The 16790-nt window shown below is 43.3% G+C and overlaps 1 protein-coding gene across 1 annotated transcript in view; it reads right to left on the reverse strand.

Moving 5' to 3' along the window:
* RUNDC3B (RUN domain containing 3B) overlaps positions 1-16790 on the reverse strand; it is a 781529-nt gene that overhangs the window by 359148 nt on the left and 405591 nt on the right. Inside the window, exon 7 of the mRNA XM_069211571.1 lies at positions 7171-7339. Coding sequence (XP_069067672.1) covers positions 7171-7339 — 169 coding nt within the window. The remainder of the gene's footprint in view (positions 1-7170; positions 7340-16790) is intronic.

The raw sequence follows: 16790 nt of genomic DNA on the forward strand, positions 1-16790 counted from the left end.
TTAATTGCGCAAAATGGTTTCTGAATTGAAATTATTTAACTAATAACTCAAACTATTCTGATGGAGGAAAGCAGTAATAGTCCCTCTGTGCCATGCGCCTCTATGCGCACTGAGACTCCACACTTGCCTGCCTGGAAATACTTTAGACAGCTCCATTCCCAAACTGCTCGAGCCCAGCAGTTTCCTGGGAGGCTTAATTTCGATCCCAGAAAGTTTCATCTCCGACATGCAGGCTCACTTTAGACGAATCCCAGAAGGGACCATAGAATGTGACTATCATCCACACTAGGACGTAAATACGGCTTTTGTTTAGCAGCCTGAGAGGTAAGTGGCGAAAAATTAATTATTATTAAGCCCATGCTGACAAGAAGAATGTGCTTTATTCTACATGGCTTGAAGACATCCTCCACGGAACTTACTGATCCTCTGTGTGTTTAAAGGGGCTCGTACCTTCGCTAGAAGCTTCACATAACACACCACTAGATGGAGAGGCACTTTACCCAAAACCCAAGCACTGAATTAGAATTTGAGTAGAACGACAAAGAGCTGAAACATTGGACACTCGCATTGTAATCTTGTGCAAACAACAAGCTGCCAGTCACACAAGAGGTTCAGAAACAGGAGCGGTAGTTTCCATTGGTGCAACAGGTGTAATGGCACCGGGGCCCTGATGCTTGAGGGGCCCCTTCAACCCTGATTATTTCTTTATTTTATAACAGAAACAGCAGCCCAGGGGCCCCTTTCTCTACCTTGCACGAGGGCCAATGATACACTGGCTACCCTACTGTGAAAACTACTAGAAACGAAATTTTTTGCAACCAAGAAAGCCAACTTGACCTACGGCAACCAAACTTCCTCTAAACTCCCTCCATCACGTTAGTTCTCGCTCAGTGCTGTAATTCTTCCCCTGTGCACCCTCAAATTAATTCATTTATTGAATCTGAAGCACGCCTTGGTAACATGCTACAGCAAATCCCCCATGATGTCATGTAACCATTCCTGCTAACCATTGTTTCCCATTTTCCTGCTAAGCTATTGTTTTGCAAAATGCGGATAAGAACCAAAAACAATTTTGGAAAAAGAAAACGGTTTCAGTGTTGATTGATGCTGGGCCTGTCCCAAGCAGACACCATTCTGGAAGAACATCTTCAGTGCAATCAAAGGTATCTTGGTTCACATTACTGTACCAAACCCTGACCGTGTGTTCAGTTTTCGGGAATATATAACGGAGGGAAGAAAAGGTGTACCTGGAATCTAGTAACAGCAAAAACGACAACACTGTGCAAATGGTTAAGGCAATCAACTCTGATGCTCATGTATATGAGTCCACACCAGATGAAGATATGTGGTAGGAGGTATTTATTACAGCCTCAACCAACAGCCAGCATATCAACTGTCATGCAGAGAACCCTGCATGACAGAACCTCAGAACAAGCTGGTTCCATGCCCAGTGTTCTGGCATGGAGCCATGTTACATCATTACACTTCTTCCTCTTTACATTAGAACAGAAATAACATGAGAACAAAAAACACATTTGAACAGAAAGAAAAAGAGGGTAGAAAGAACTACACAAAATCACGCAAATGTAAGGGAAACCTGCGTGTTCTGACACTCCTACGAGTATTATCAGACCTTAAATCAATGTCAGAGGGAAAACAATAAGAAGTATCATCTCTCCTGTCGGCCTCACCACACCCCCCAAAATGTGCTACACGACTATGATTCCAGATGCGACCATCATCCGTCTTGACAGCATTTTTAAACAGCTTAATGATAGTTTTTGGAAAGGTATATTTTGACCAATTTTGACACCCAACAGGAGCTTTGACCTTTACTTTATCTCCAACCTCAAAATTTGTAACTTTCGCATTATTCCTTTTATCAACATAAATCTTCCTTTTGCTTTGCAGAGACACTTCTTTGTCTCTCCATTCCCCAATACCATTGTTTTTCAAACCCTTCCCAGCCACCATCCAGCCAGGACACAAACAAGTATTTGGAGACCTTCCCCTGAGCAGTTCAAAAGGAGTCTTCCCCGTTGATGCATGAGGAGTGTACCTGTAAGCTGTTATACGACCCTGCAGTTCTTTTCTCCAATCTAAACAGTTTACCTTTGCTAATTGTATACTCTCCTTTAAAGTCCTGTTAAATCTCTCCAAAGCACCATTCGCCTCTGGATGATATAACGCAATTTTTTTAATGTACAATTCCACATTTTACAAAATACTCCTCCATCTGAGCAGAACAGAACTGTGGACCATTGTCAGAAAGAATAGAGTTAGGAAAACTCTCGCGTTTGAACACAGATTCTAAAAAACTGATCACAGATTGAGAAGTGATCTCTCTCACCAAACTCACCTCCACCCATCGTGAATACAAATCCAGCAACACCAACAGGTAAGGAGTCTGATGTTCTCCATGCAATGGCCCCACAATATCGATAGCTAATTCATCCCATGGACTTTTTGGTAAACTTCTACAAACCATAGGTGAACATCTTGGTTTGAGTACCTTATCACTAGCTTGACAAGGTGTACACTCCCTAACAGTACGTTCCACCATCAAATCTTATCCAGGCCACCAGAAATCCTGACGGATGCGCTCTTTGGTTTTAGAAATGCCCATATGCCCTTCATGAGCCATGTTCACGATGACTTCTCTCAAACTCAATGAGGGAATCATTCTTGTGCCCCTCATCAGAACACCATCAACAACGGCTAACTCATTCGCAACTAACGACCAAGGTTTAACCAGACTTCGAGACTTATGCTGATCCAAAAGAGACATCACAGAACACAATTCACTATCCTTTTGCAACTCATCCCTCCATTCATCTTCCTTTACAGCCCACAGCGTAACATCACAAACTCTTATGCCACACTCAGCATCACATTGATCATTTTCATCCTGAGATTTATCATTCTCTACCACCTCCACCAATCTCGACAGACAGTCTGCCGTTACATTTGTCTTTCCCGGAATGTATTCAAACGAAGTTATACTCCTGTAAGGAAATGACCCATCTCCTGATCCTCGAGGAAATCGAGTCCAAACCCTTCTTCTCAAAAATTTCTTTCAGGGGTTTATGATCAGACCCGACTACGAAAGAAGATCCCCACACAAATTTTCTGAACTTGTTTATGGCCCAGAATATTGCCAACGCTTCCTTCTCTATAACAGAGTAACATATCTCTGCCCCTTTCAAGCATCTTGAAGCACAAACTATTAGCACCTCTTGGCCCTTCCTGATCTGAAAAAGAAGAGCACCCAGCCCCTTTATACTCGCATCAGTAACAATGAAAGTGGGATTCCCAGGTACAAAAGCTTGTAAGTTTGGTGCATTCCTGAGATCATTTTTTACTTGTTTAAATTCTGTACCACACTCTTCCGTCCAAACAAACTCTGCATTCTTACACATCAACTTCCTTAGATTTACTGTCTTATCTGCAAAATTTCGTATAAATTTGTTATAAAATTCTGCCATACCTAAGAATGAAGAAACCTCATCTTTTGTACACGGTTCTTTTAACATTTCGATAGTGTCCACCAAGTCCTTTTTAAGACTCACCCCCTGCCGTGAAATATGATGACCCAAATAGTCCAGTTCAGTGACTCCAAATTTACATTTGCTTCGCCTAAGAGATAACCCAGCATCAAGCATCCTTTTAAGCACAGCATGCACCCTCTCATCATGTTCTCTCACGTTTCTCCCACATATTAATACATCATCCTGGTAGCACTTTACGCCTGAAATGCCTTTAAAAAGATCTTCCATAATCCTCTGGAATACTGAGGCCGCAGAAACCAGCCCAAACGGAATACGCAAAAACTTGAAGGCCCCCATTGGCGTAATAAAAGCCGTTAATTCTGGACACTCTTTACTCACCGGAACCTGATGGTATGCTGATGCCATATCCAGAGTGGTAAAATAGCAAGCACCATCCAACGATGATACTAATTCCTCAATATTGGGAAGTGGGAACTTGTCAACCACCACTTCTTTATTTAAGGCACGAAGATCCACACATAGACGGATTTCATTATTTGGTTTACGTGCCACAACAATGGGAGCTAACCACTCCGTTGCCTCTACAGGCTGTATAACACCAGTGGACAACAATTTATCTATCTCTTTTTGTACAGCGTCTTGGACACAAATGGGAATGCGTCTAACTTTTGCCACAACTGGTACTGCGCCCTGTTTCAACTTAATATGGTGATTGTACCCCTTTAAACACCCCAAGGTGTCACTGAACAATTCACCAAAAGCTCTCACAAACTTGTTTTCGGCACCCTCAATAGATTGTACCTGAACAGATGGATGTGCATTAGGATTGAGAATGACACCCAAGCGTGCTTGATGACTCCAGCTCAACAAATTATCACCCCTCTCAGCAACATAAATCCTAGCATCTGTGAACCTACCATTGTACTCAATGCAGTCATCAAAATAACTTAATTGGCAACCCACCATAACCCGTAGGTTTAATATTAGGTTTGAACAGTTTCTTCCTTCCTTGAAAATTCTTCATAAAAAAATCCTTTGAGAGAAACGTGATGTGAGAGCACGAATCAAATTTCATTTTGACTCTAACATCCCCCACCAAAACCCACTCAGAGGGATGTTCCACCTCACTCTCACTAACTTGAAAACTGACTTCCTTTATTTCTGATCTAGAATCTCTCCTATTCCTCATCCTACAATTTTTTCCAAAATCTCCTCTTTTTCCGCAAACATTACAAGTAATCCTATTAGCAGGACACTAACTTGCATTAGCCATGTGTCCAAATCTTCCACATCTGTAGCAATTTCCTTGAAAAGGTGTTGCAAACCTCCTATTCCCCTGTGTCTTTCCTGCACTATTTTCTATTACAACACCTTTCTCACGGACACCCTCATACCTTTTTTCCTTCTCATCTTTTTGTATGACTTGACATTCCACTTCTTGTGCTTTTACACTGACCTTGTCTTCTTTATGTGCTTTACTTAGTTCTCCAACACACTTTAACATATGCTCTACCCTTTTTGCAATACTAACAACCTCATCCAACGGTGGCTCGTCCTTTAGCCAGAGTTCTTCCCTCACTTTATCACTGCAACACCTCAGCACAAACTGATCTCTAATCCTTTCTTCTACCAACGCCCCAAATTTACAACTTGAAGCCAACTTCTGTAAAGCCGTAATATATTCTTCAACACTCTCCTCTTTCCCTTGCTCCCGCAAACCAAAATGGTACCTTTCCATAATAGTACTAATCTTTGGCAAGTAATGTAAATCTAGTTGTCTTGCACATATTTCATATTCATTCAACCCCCTCTGATCAGCTTGCGACAATGGAGGTAGATTTTCCAACACCTCCTGTCCTTAACCCCCTAAACAATGTAACAAAAGTGCCTGCTTCCTTTCACCACTCAAATTCGTACCACACACCCTGGCATAATTCTCAAAAATCTTTTTACATTTCTTCCACTTAATAACCGGTTCTCCTGGATCTGACAAGAAAAACGGCGGCGCCGTAACATTCTGCATACTCACAAGAGGTGTAAAACACTTCTTCCCCACAATATATTCCAAACCCTACAAGTTGCTAAAAGTACTTAAAGTCCAAAAGGTGTGCCAGTCACTGTATGTCCCAGCACGATGCCGCTATATCAAACACGGGTCTTCAGGTGTGTTTGTCACCGCAGAGACGACCTTTTCAGTTTAATTCATTTTACAACGCCCAATACTTGTATTCCACAAGTGCAATAAAGTTTCCAAAGAAATGTATATTCCAGTGACCACAAACCAATATAGTGATCCTTATCCAGTCTCCGTCTAAGTTTCAACTTCCAATAGACCGATGTTCTTCTTCGATGTCCTCCAACAATTGCGCTGTAAACATTTTTTTTTAAAAAATTAAAAAAAAATTCCTTCTTCCTCATCTAAGATGGCCACCACGAAACATTTGGTCCGTTTTCTTCAGGCAGTTGGGCTTGCTTTCTCTTTGAGCAATTTCGGATCGTTTTCCTCACTCAAAATGGCCGCAACCAAACATCCAGTCTATTTTCTTCAGTCAATCTGGCTTGTTTTTCTCCTTTCACCACACTCAAGATGGCCGCCAACAATTCCCACAGCTTTCAGTCCTTTTCCAATTGCTCACTGACCTTCTGACGTCGTGAAGCATACAGAGACCACTTTGATCCTCAGTAAACGCTCAAACAGCTTTCCACAAAGCCCCTACAACCGTAATTTCACACTTTTCTCCGCTAGAACATGCTGCAAGACGCTCGATCCTCTCCCAGCACGTCTCTGTAAGTTATCTCCGTTTTTCTCTTAAATAATCCAAGCTCTTCCTTCTTTGTTGTTGTTGAGGCTGTCCCTTCCTCTGTGTTCCTTTCTCCACCCAAGCGTCGCCAGTGTAATAAAGTGAGTCCACACAAGATGAAGATATGTGGTAGGAGGTATTTATTACAGCCTCAACCAACAGCCAGCATATCAACTGTCATGCAGAGAACCCTGCATGACAGAACCTCAGAACAAGCTGGTTCCATGCCCAGTGCTCTGGCATGGAGCCATGTTACATCATTACACCAAACCCTGACCGTGTGTTCAGTTTTCGGGAATATATAACGGAGGGAAGAAAAGGTGTACCTGGAATCTAGTAACAGCAAAAACGACAACACTGTGCAAATGGTTAAGGCAATCAACTCTGATGCTTATATATATATATATATATATATATATATATATATATATATATATATATATATATATATATATAGTAGAAGGCGTTCTGCCGAAATGCGTTGACATCTTATCTCAGGACTCTGTGTTACCCGTATAAGAAAATAAATTCAATGAACTGAATTTGAGCTTGGTGGATATGATTCTGTTTCAATAATTGGGATCTGACTAACGGGATCGGTGCAGCCGTCAGATGGCCGTCGGTCCATCTGTTGAAGATATATATATATATATATATATATATATATATATATATTAATCTATCTCACAGACACACATACATATTGTATAATGGTATTGGTAGCTGTAAAATACCTTTGCGATGGACCAGATGCTCACAGTAATAACACGCCAACATGCTCTTCAGTGTTCAAAGATATCACATTTTACAATTCGATCCCTTTCATCTCTGTCATCTTTCCCTAATTGCAAAGAATTTACCTTCTGCTCCAAAGTTAGGCGATACTTCTGCTCCACTCTCTGGCATTTGTTGTACCAGCTGTTCTCATCCATAATGAAGGGAGGGCCAATGTTTTCCGGGGTGCTGCTTTCGCTGCCACTGCTCCCCAGCGTCCGTAGCTCCTCCTCGTCACTGCTGATGCTGTCGGAGCTGCAAGAGTGAGCATTTAAACATTTAAAGCCACAAGAGAGCTGGACAACATGAGCTTCACTCTACAGCCTGACATAATATCCCCTGCAGGGCAACTGTATCCCAAGGGGTCAGCTCCAGCTATCATGATTAATGATTTCTACATGATGGAATGTGTACTGTATAGACCTAGAAGAATCAATTAATCAATCAATGAAATAGCATTTGTTAAGTGTGCAGTTGCTTCAGCTGAAGCATCCTGTGTGCTCAAAGCAAAGACAAAAATCGAACCACATCATCTAGGACTCTAAACTGCATCAAACAGCCTGGTGTTTAGCTCTCTTATATATGGCCACTGACTCGCCCAACGCAGCTTGGGCGGCAGGGCATTCCAGAGTTTGGTCTTAAGTACCGTAAAGGAACTCCCCCAACAACAGGCCTTAGGGAATTTAGGAATCTGCATTTAAATGGAGGTTGCTAGACCTCAACACTCTTGTGTGTAGGGGCTCAATCTGTTCCTCAGCTAATGAGGGCCGTATCATGCAAGTGCTCTAAAAGCTAACATAAGGGCTTTGAACTTGATGTGCTTTATCACAAGGAGCCAGATGCTTCACATGGGGGGAGATATGCTGACAGAGAGGAATTTGCTGAATCAGTCTCACCACCGGCCTTCTGAATTATCTGAAGTCTGAGCGGCAAACAAGCAGGCAGGCCCAGATAGAGGCTACTGATGTAGTCCAATCAAGAGGTTATCATAGAATAGACTACAATTGTACGGGTCTCTTCTCGAACAGAGTGCAACAGCTTCCTTACGGTTTTAAGTTTTAGGAAGCAGACCAATTAAATCGGTCTTATTTGAGCCGAGAAGGAGACGACAGAGTCAAACATGCCACCAGAGTTCGACGGGGGAGGCTGGCCTTGACTGAATAGAAAACTTCAATTTTGTTGAAGTTTAATTTAAGAACATTTTACTCCATCTAAGCAGTGACCCCTTTAAGGCACTCCTTAAAGTTATGCAATACGACTTCTGAGCATTCCAGAAACGACAACAGAAGTTGGGTGTCATCTGCGTATGAGACCACCTTAACACCCCAAGTTTCGATCAAGCCAGCCAGTGGGGTAAGGTATAGGTTAAACATAAGCGGGCTCAGGGTCGATCCCTCAGGTAACCCACAAAGCAGAGGCTCGGATGATGAAAAGAAATGGTGGGGATAAACTGCCTTCCAAAAATTATTTAGGTCAGGAAAGGACCTTGCCCAGGACCCCATATTGATTTAGCCTGTTCAGGAGCGTAGAATGGGACACCGTGTAAAACGCTGCAGACAGGTCTAACACCACCACCATGACATGAGTTTCCCTTACAAACTCAGCCGCCTCGAAGAGTTCAGTTTTGGTGAACAAAGCCATGAGAAGACCATTTGCCTCTAACATAATATATAACTGCTGGTTCACCAATTTCTCCAAAATTGTAGCAGTGGCAGGTAAAAGTGAAATAGGTAAAAAGTGCTTAAGACACAAGGATCCGCATTCAGTTTCTTAAGAAGTCCAAGAAGGAATGCCTGTTTCCAAGAAGCAAAAATACCCCAGAATTTAAAGGTGTTCCAAATTTAATTGAGGCATGGATTAACGTGCTGAGCCATCATCCTATAAATGTAAGGAGGGCAAGGGTCATCAGAGGAACCAGACTTGCATTTCTCAAGTGTTAGAAATGGGGTCTAGCTGGCAGGGGATTGTACCCTGTCCAAGAAGGGACGCTTGCTCTAGTCAGGGTAAGGGAGTAACTGAGCTAAGACAACCCCCTGCTCACCTCTTGTTAGCTTGGCACGAGCAGTCAGGCTTATCTCAAAGGCAATGTGTAAAGTATTGTACACACACACAGTAACAGTGAAAACTACAACAGGACTCAACACCAGTTAAGGAAAATAGCCACTATTTATCTGAATAAAACAAGACCAAAAGGACAAACATCCAACATACACAAGCAACTATACACATTTTTAAAGGTTAAATCTCAATAAAGCGCTTAGAAACATAATGGCTACAAATGAGACTATCACAATGTCGTTGACTGAGTCATTACCAACAGTCCAGAGCCACCTGCAAGGGAATGCGGGCCGGTCGTGGAGTCGCACGGACCCCAGGCACAGTGCCTTTGGTAAATGATGAAACAAAGATGCTGCACGGACTCGGGAGATGAGGCATCGCTGGGGCTGGTGGGATGTTGGTTCCTTACTGCTTCCAAGTCGGTGAAGCAATGGTTTCTTCCTGCTACTGGGGAGGTGAGTCCTTGGTTCCTTCCTGCCCGGCAGTTGAGGTGAGGCACTGGGGACTTCAAAGGTGCTACCGCGGCGTCAGGCATGTGGCATTGTTCATGGTTGTTGCATTCAGCGGGGACCATGGCTCCTGGTGTAGCCATCTGTGTAAAGTCAGACAGCGGCGTTGGTTCCACAGTTGATCTGGAGTCAATGCATTTGGTTTCTTCTTGGTCGCTCCAGAACTTACTACCAAAGGTCCAGGAACTGTATTTTGCACCACTTGTCGAGTCAGGACTCTCGGAAAGATAGCCCAGGTGCTGGCAGAGAAGTCTTTGATATCCCTGAGACTTATAACAGGAGGTAAGCTCAGTCCAAACCCTTGGAGGACCTTGGAAAACCGGATGTAGAAAGCAAAGTCCAGTCCTTGCACCCCCAGGACAGAAGAAGCACGCCAGCAGAGCAAAGCAACAGGCAGACTGGCAGTCCCTCCTACAGCATCCAGCTCTTCTTCCTGGCAGAATGTCCTCAGTCCAGAAGTGTTTAGAAGTTGAAATCTCAGAGGCCCAATACTTATATTCATTTCTGCCTTTGAAGTAGACAAACTTCAAAGGAAAGTCTTTGTAGTGCACACGACCCTGTCTTTCCTGCCCTGGCCCCAGACACACCCCACAGGGTTGTAGACTGCTTTGTATAAGGACAAGAAAATGACCCTATTCAGGAGTAAGTGTCAGCTCCTCCCACCACTCAAACCATGGAAGACCTATCAGGTTATGCAAGGCACACCTCAGCTGTCTCTGACTGTTTAGAGTAAATTCACAAGCAGCCCAACAGTCATCTTGACCGAGACTTGAATTACACAGCCAGGCTAAGGCACAGAATGGTTAAGCAAGAAAATACTGACTTTCTAAAAGTGCCATTTTCAAACTTACAATTTAAAAACCAACTTCACCAAAAGATGTATTTTTAAATTGTGAGTTCAGAGACCCCAAACTCCAAATCTTTATCTTCTCCCAATGGGAAATTACACGTAAACAATATTTAAAGGCAGTCCCCCATGTTAACCTAAAGGAGAGATAGACCTTGCAATAGTGAAAAACACATTTAGCAGTATTTCACCATCAGGACATGTAAAATACACCAGTACAAAATACACTGCACTCTGCCCATGGGGCTGCCTTGGGCCTAACTTTGGGGATGCTTATATGTAGTAAAAGGAAAGGTTTGCTCCTGGCAAGTGGGTGCACTTGCCATGTTGAATTGTAGTTAAAACTGCCCACACAAACACTACAGTGGCAGGTCTGAGACATGTTTACAGGGCTACTCATATGGGTGGCACAATCAGTGCTGCAGGCCCACTATTAACATTTGATTTACAGGCCCTTGGCACATCTAGTGCACTTTAGTTAGAGACTCAGTAGTGAATCAAATATGCCATTCATGGAGAAACCAATCACCAATCCAATTTAGACAGAGCACTTGCACTTTAGTACTGGTCAGCAGTGGTAACATGCCCAGAGTATTAAAACCTGCAAACACTGATGAGAAAAGATAGGAGGAATGAGGCAAAAGGATTGGGGATAACCCTGCAAAAAGGGCAATTTCCAACACTCAAGCTCCCTTAAGTCGGCTTTTTCTGAAATAGACAGAACTCAGAGGAGGGTGCCTTATGACAGGATGGAAATAATTGCATCATATTCCCACTAGATACAGCAGAGAAAGCAGAATACACATTCTAAATTTTCTCATCAAAGAAAACAGATAGTGTGTTACAGAGTTCACCATATATACCATGTGTTTTTGATTCCTTGACTTGAAAGATTCCACTGTTTTAAAAGTTCTATTGCACTTTACTGTTTTAATGCTTATTTTGCACTTTTGGCAACACGCTCTGTGTCTTTTTGCCCGTGCTTAGAACAGGCGATAAATTGCTCCTATTTGCTGCTGGGGAGCCAATCAGAAGCTGAGGGGTGAAGTCAGCTAGTGCTCTGTGCCCTTTAAATGTAGTCGGCAGAAAAGACAGGCAGGGGACGCACGCAGCAGGCTCACCTAGGGCAAGCCCGTCTACTCCCCTCCGGTTGGGGCCAGGAACCCTGGACTTTCTCAGGGAAACAGGCTGAGGTTCTCTGCCAGCCAATGTCTAGCTTTTTTAGCCTACCCACCTGACAAATTGTTTGAGAGTTGATTTGGGAGTTAGTTTACCCACTTCTGAGAATTGTCAAGTCTTTCCCTTACCCGGGAGCCCAGACTGAGCACCTAGGCTAGGAGTGTAGCCATGTGCGACATGACCTCCCGCTCGGGGTGTAAAGACATGACACAATATTATTTTCTCAGTGTGAACTGCAGCTCTCTCCCCAAACATCAGCAAGATATCTTTAACCTGCTGTGGGACCACAACCCTGATGCCTTGTTTATGACAGATCGCTCAATGCCTGATGTAATTGCAGCATTACCACTAAGTTATTATATTGCTAGGAGAGAGAGAGAGAGACAAGGCAGACGGGTGGAGCAGTTGCCATAGTCTATAAGAAGGTCTACAACTGCAAAACAGAAGCTCTTCCTAATCCCTGCTTGCGAGGCCTTCCTTTTCTCCCTCGCACTTACACCAAAGTTTACTTCATCTGGGGGCTTGGTAAGTAGGCCTACTCGTTATGCCGGGAGTGGTGTGCTTCCATCTCTGACACAATAGCCCCTTTTGCCCTCAAACCTGCAAATTTCATGCTGTTGGGGGATCTTAACATCCTTCTAGACGACCCCAAATGCACTTTGGGATGCAGTCTCATTAAAAATCTCTTTCAAAAGTCTTTTAAATCTTGCCCTTTGTAATACCACTCCCACCCATGAAGCAGGTCACCTTTTGGATCAGATTTTCACCAACGTGCAGGACTGAATGGTTGTTTCATCTATCCTTTTGAATTGGCCTGATCACAGTGTAGTTCCCTTCACTATTAAAGCTCCAACTGCCTTATGTTCAAGGAGGCTTAATACTTCTACCATGACCAGAAAGTGGTCTAAACTAGATGCGGTCGCTCTGAAATGCCAACTTCTCATTACAAAACTGATTTTTAAAGATTCAGCCTGCTCAGATCAGGGTCTGGTAGATAATTGAATACGAAATGCACTGGACGAGTTTTACCTGTTGTTTCTAGACATCTGGCCAGAACTATCCCATCGGCCCAGTGGCTTAACACACTGCAGCTGGAGAAAAGATGCTGTAAAGTTTTGGAAAGGATCTGGAAAAGGCCCTATGATGCAACTTCAAAAGTCTTGTACAGGAAAGCTATCATGGGGTCTGTAAGAAGGCATGTGAGCTATTCTACACTGATAAAATTGTTAAGCCCCAAAACCATCAGAAAATGCTCTTTAATGTTGGTAAGGAACTTTCTGACTCTAGCCAAACATTTCCAGCGCCTTTGCTGTCACAATCTAAGTATAAGAAATTGGCCCTGTTTTTATTTTTACAAAAAAGGTAGCTGACATCCATTTGCAGGTGATGGAGTACTCGAGAGGCGCTGAAATGGCATTTCATCCTGGTAGTCTGGATGATGATGCCAATCCCACTCTCCCAATCTAAACTTTATTTATTCTTCACAATCAGTTTTCAGGGCAGGACATAGTACAGAATCCACCCTCCTTTGAGTTATGGACCATCTCAGAAAGCTCCTGTTTGAAGGCGGAACTGCAGCACTCATCCTACTTGATTTGAGCAGTGTTTGATACTGTGTCCCACTCCAGCCTGATCGAGAGACTGTCAGCGTTGGGACTTGAAGGAACTGCACTAGCTTGGTTTACCTCATTCCTCCCCAGTCAGACTTTTCAGGTATTCTCGGCCAGTGCAGCATCTGGTAGGCAATGTTTAACATCTGGTGTCCCTCAGGGCTAAGTGCACAGTCTGCTGCTGTTTAACATCTATGTCTGCCTGGTTGCAGAAGTAGTGGAGAACTGCAGCCTGACCCTTTTTTCATATGCAGATGATGCACAAATCGTGTTTTCACTAACATCGGGACAAGACCAGGATCTCTTCAATCTTAACCATGGCTTGAGGTCAATTGGCACTTGGATGAGTAACTCCTCGCTCAAGCTGAATGGTGATAAGATGGAGGTAATGAGCTAGGGTAAGAGTCCCCAACTTTGGGGTCCACAACATTGACCCGCTTCTTTGGGGCCCTTTCCTACTCTGTCTTGCATGGTTAAGGACTTGGGCTTCCTACTGGGCAAAAATCTTTTGATGAATTCTCAGGTAGTGAAGGTGACTTCTACTTGTTTTTCCATACTCAAGTAGCTGAAGAAAATTATCTTCATTCTCCCTTTGCCAGCCCAAAAGACAGTAACTCAAGCCTTCACCCTGCCCAGATTGGATTATGATAACATTCTTTACCAAGGAATGGACCAAGTTTCTAATTGCCGCCTGCAGACTGTTCAGAATTCTGTGGCATGCCTTCTGTTCCACCTCCCAAAGTTTGCTTCGACTGCCCATCTCCTTCAAGAGCTTCACAAAGGCATTGTGCTATGTCTTTAAAGCTAGAATGAGAGTTGGCCCTTGCTAGATTCAGGAGCGAATACTGATATATTTGCCACCCCGCTCCTTAAGACCCCGGCACTATGTACAGTTCCTAGGTTTTGCTTGACCCGAATAGGTGGCCGTTCATTCTCAGTTTTGGGTCCCAAGTTCTGGAACTCCCTTCTAGTTACCTTAATAAACTATTCCACACACCTTGCTTTTCGCAAGAACCTGAAGATGTGGCTATGTTAATCTGGGAGTTGACTTGCGCTGTTTTTATGGCTCAGCGTCGGGAAACCCTGTTTAGGAAGCTGTGCACTTTACAAACTTACAGAACAAGTGTTTGGCAGAAGGATTAATAACACTTTTAGCCACCTCTGGAAAAATGAAAGACTTCACAATATTAGAGACACTTCTCTAGATGAGTTAGAGGCAGTCAATATGCGAAAAAACACCCCCCATAGTATTTTGTATAAGTTTTCAAAATGCGCTGAGAGCTGCTCTATATAAAATCTTAGCCCCAGGATCATAAGACCTCCAAATTCACTCCAGTTTTTTGCATGGGCTTTTTTCTGCTCTAAGGGCAGGGGAGAACCACGGGGCAGAAGACTTGGATCTTTTTGCCACATAACGTTTCACAGGTGATAAAAGGTCCAAGGAATTAGTGACCCATCAATTAAACAGAGCAATATCTGAGTCTACTAGCCCTGTCAAAGAAGGCGCTGAGGACCTGAGGGTATGTGCAAAGGACCCTTCCGAGATGTTCTGCACCTTCTCTTCATCTCCGTGGGTGCAGACATCCTATTCTAGTGGCAAGCTAATAAAATGTAAAAGGAACACAAACGTGATCTGACCATACAAAATGCTCTGGGGAGCGGACCTCCAAACTAGCAATATTTGTAAAGATCAGACCCAGCATATGTCCAGCTCTATCTGTAGGGGACTGGACATGTGAAATAAGATTCAGTTGAGTAAGTCAGGATTCCCTTAGCTTCATTTGGATAGCTGCTGAAAGCATGGAGCGAAGTTCATTATACTAAAGGCGAAATCAATGGATTGCTTACTACTGTGTGGTTTGCATTAATTGGCAGTCTGAAATGTTAGGTACTCAGGTACATCAAATGATGATAAACGAGCAAGAATGCAAGCACGACAATTGCTTAATTACACTCAGTTGCGCTCTCATTATTTTATAATCACAGTGTACCTGTACTCTGTTCGCCCAAGGCCACATGCAGACACATCCCTGAGCAGGCATAAATGATTAAAACAAGAGGCATTATGTAAGTAAAGGGTCTAAAAGCAGGTTTGTATAATTAAATGCTGTCTTGCTGCATGGATTTACCCTCTTGTGTTCGTGTTTTGATAGAAAATATTTGCAGACATATTTAATAATTACGTGAAAAGCTTGTTTTGTACCAGAATCTACATTTTATCGCTGATTTATCTATGAAACGATTGCACGAGTCACTATTTAATTAATAAAAAACACACCCGGACAGCGAATTGTGCAAACTACTCAAAGAGATCGGTTCACTTGATTAAACCGAATGCACAGGATTGTTATGGTACAAAATAAACATATTTTTCGGGCATAACCCGGACACACAAATTAACCAGTCTCAATGCCTTTGGTATTTGTTATGTTTTGTGCTTCTGCGCAAATCACTGCAAGAAAAAGATGTACCCCCAGACCGACCACGTTTACAGTGAAATGTAGCCACGTCTATCTCTGCTTTCCAGGATGTAAGAGACGCTCCACTTAGCACTGGAACCAGGCGCTAATGATTTGGGATTTTGATGGACTCTACGTGAGAGCAGTAATAGGAGTCGTATCTTGCTAATGACTATACTTCATAAATGTCAGACCTATAGTTGGTTCCCCAGTGGCAGTGTTCCTTCATAAATGAGCGTGGGAGTGTTCCTACATCACAACTATCCCCACAGTCCTTAAAGAACACCACTTCTTGCTTGGTGGTTCCAGACGCCCATGAAAAGCGCGGACACTTAGTAAAGTTCCTGCCGTGGATTGATTAATGCTTGTGGGTGTCTCTCTCCTTTTCTCCGTTATGGGAGACATTTCTGACTACTTTTATTCTATTGTCCAGCTCCCTTTGCCTCTTCTATAGTTAGTTTAGTGTCTCAGGGGCTATGAAATATTTGTTCTCCATGTGTTTCACTGACATTAAGAGGGAGACTAACTTGTGATGAAGAGAAAGTTGTGTTGATGTGGATGAGGTTGATGGGTATTGCAGAGCACATTTCTAATGGCATAGTGCGGGGTGTTTTGTGTAAGTTAGTACCTATGCAAACGGTCAGCAGAAAAGGGTTAGGAAACATGGTGCCATGCCTATGTGGTGTGATGGAGGGGGGTGGCCACACCAGCTCTCAGCCACAAAAGACTGAAAAAGTCAGTTGCCCTAAGCATATTTGCCCCTTTGTGGTTATTTGTGGACTACAAATCACGGGTGTGTTAAGTATGTTTAGTCAGTTGTGACGGGGTGAGGTGGTTCTCCGCTGCGTCAGTGTTCCTGGTCTTCACCACAGGGACTGAGGGCAGAAGGTTGGGAGGCAGATGGGTATAGGCATTATTGTATTGGGCTCTGGAAGTTTTAATCTGCCGCAATTGTCATCAATATAAACGTTGGCCCCGTGGGTCTCATCTCGTGAAATAACTGAACCACTATGAGGAAAAGTAGACACTATCCCACCGGCTGTG

This window comes from Pleurodeles waltl, chromosome 10, assembly GCF_031143425.1.
Source record: "Pleurodeles waltl isolate 20211129_DDA chromosome 10, aPleWal1.hap1.20221129, whole genome shotgun sequence".
Classification (NCBI taxonomy): Eukaryota; Metazoa; Chordata; class Amphibia; order Caudata; family Salamandridae; genus Pleurodeles; species Pleurodeles waltl.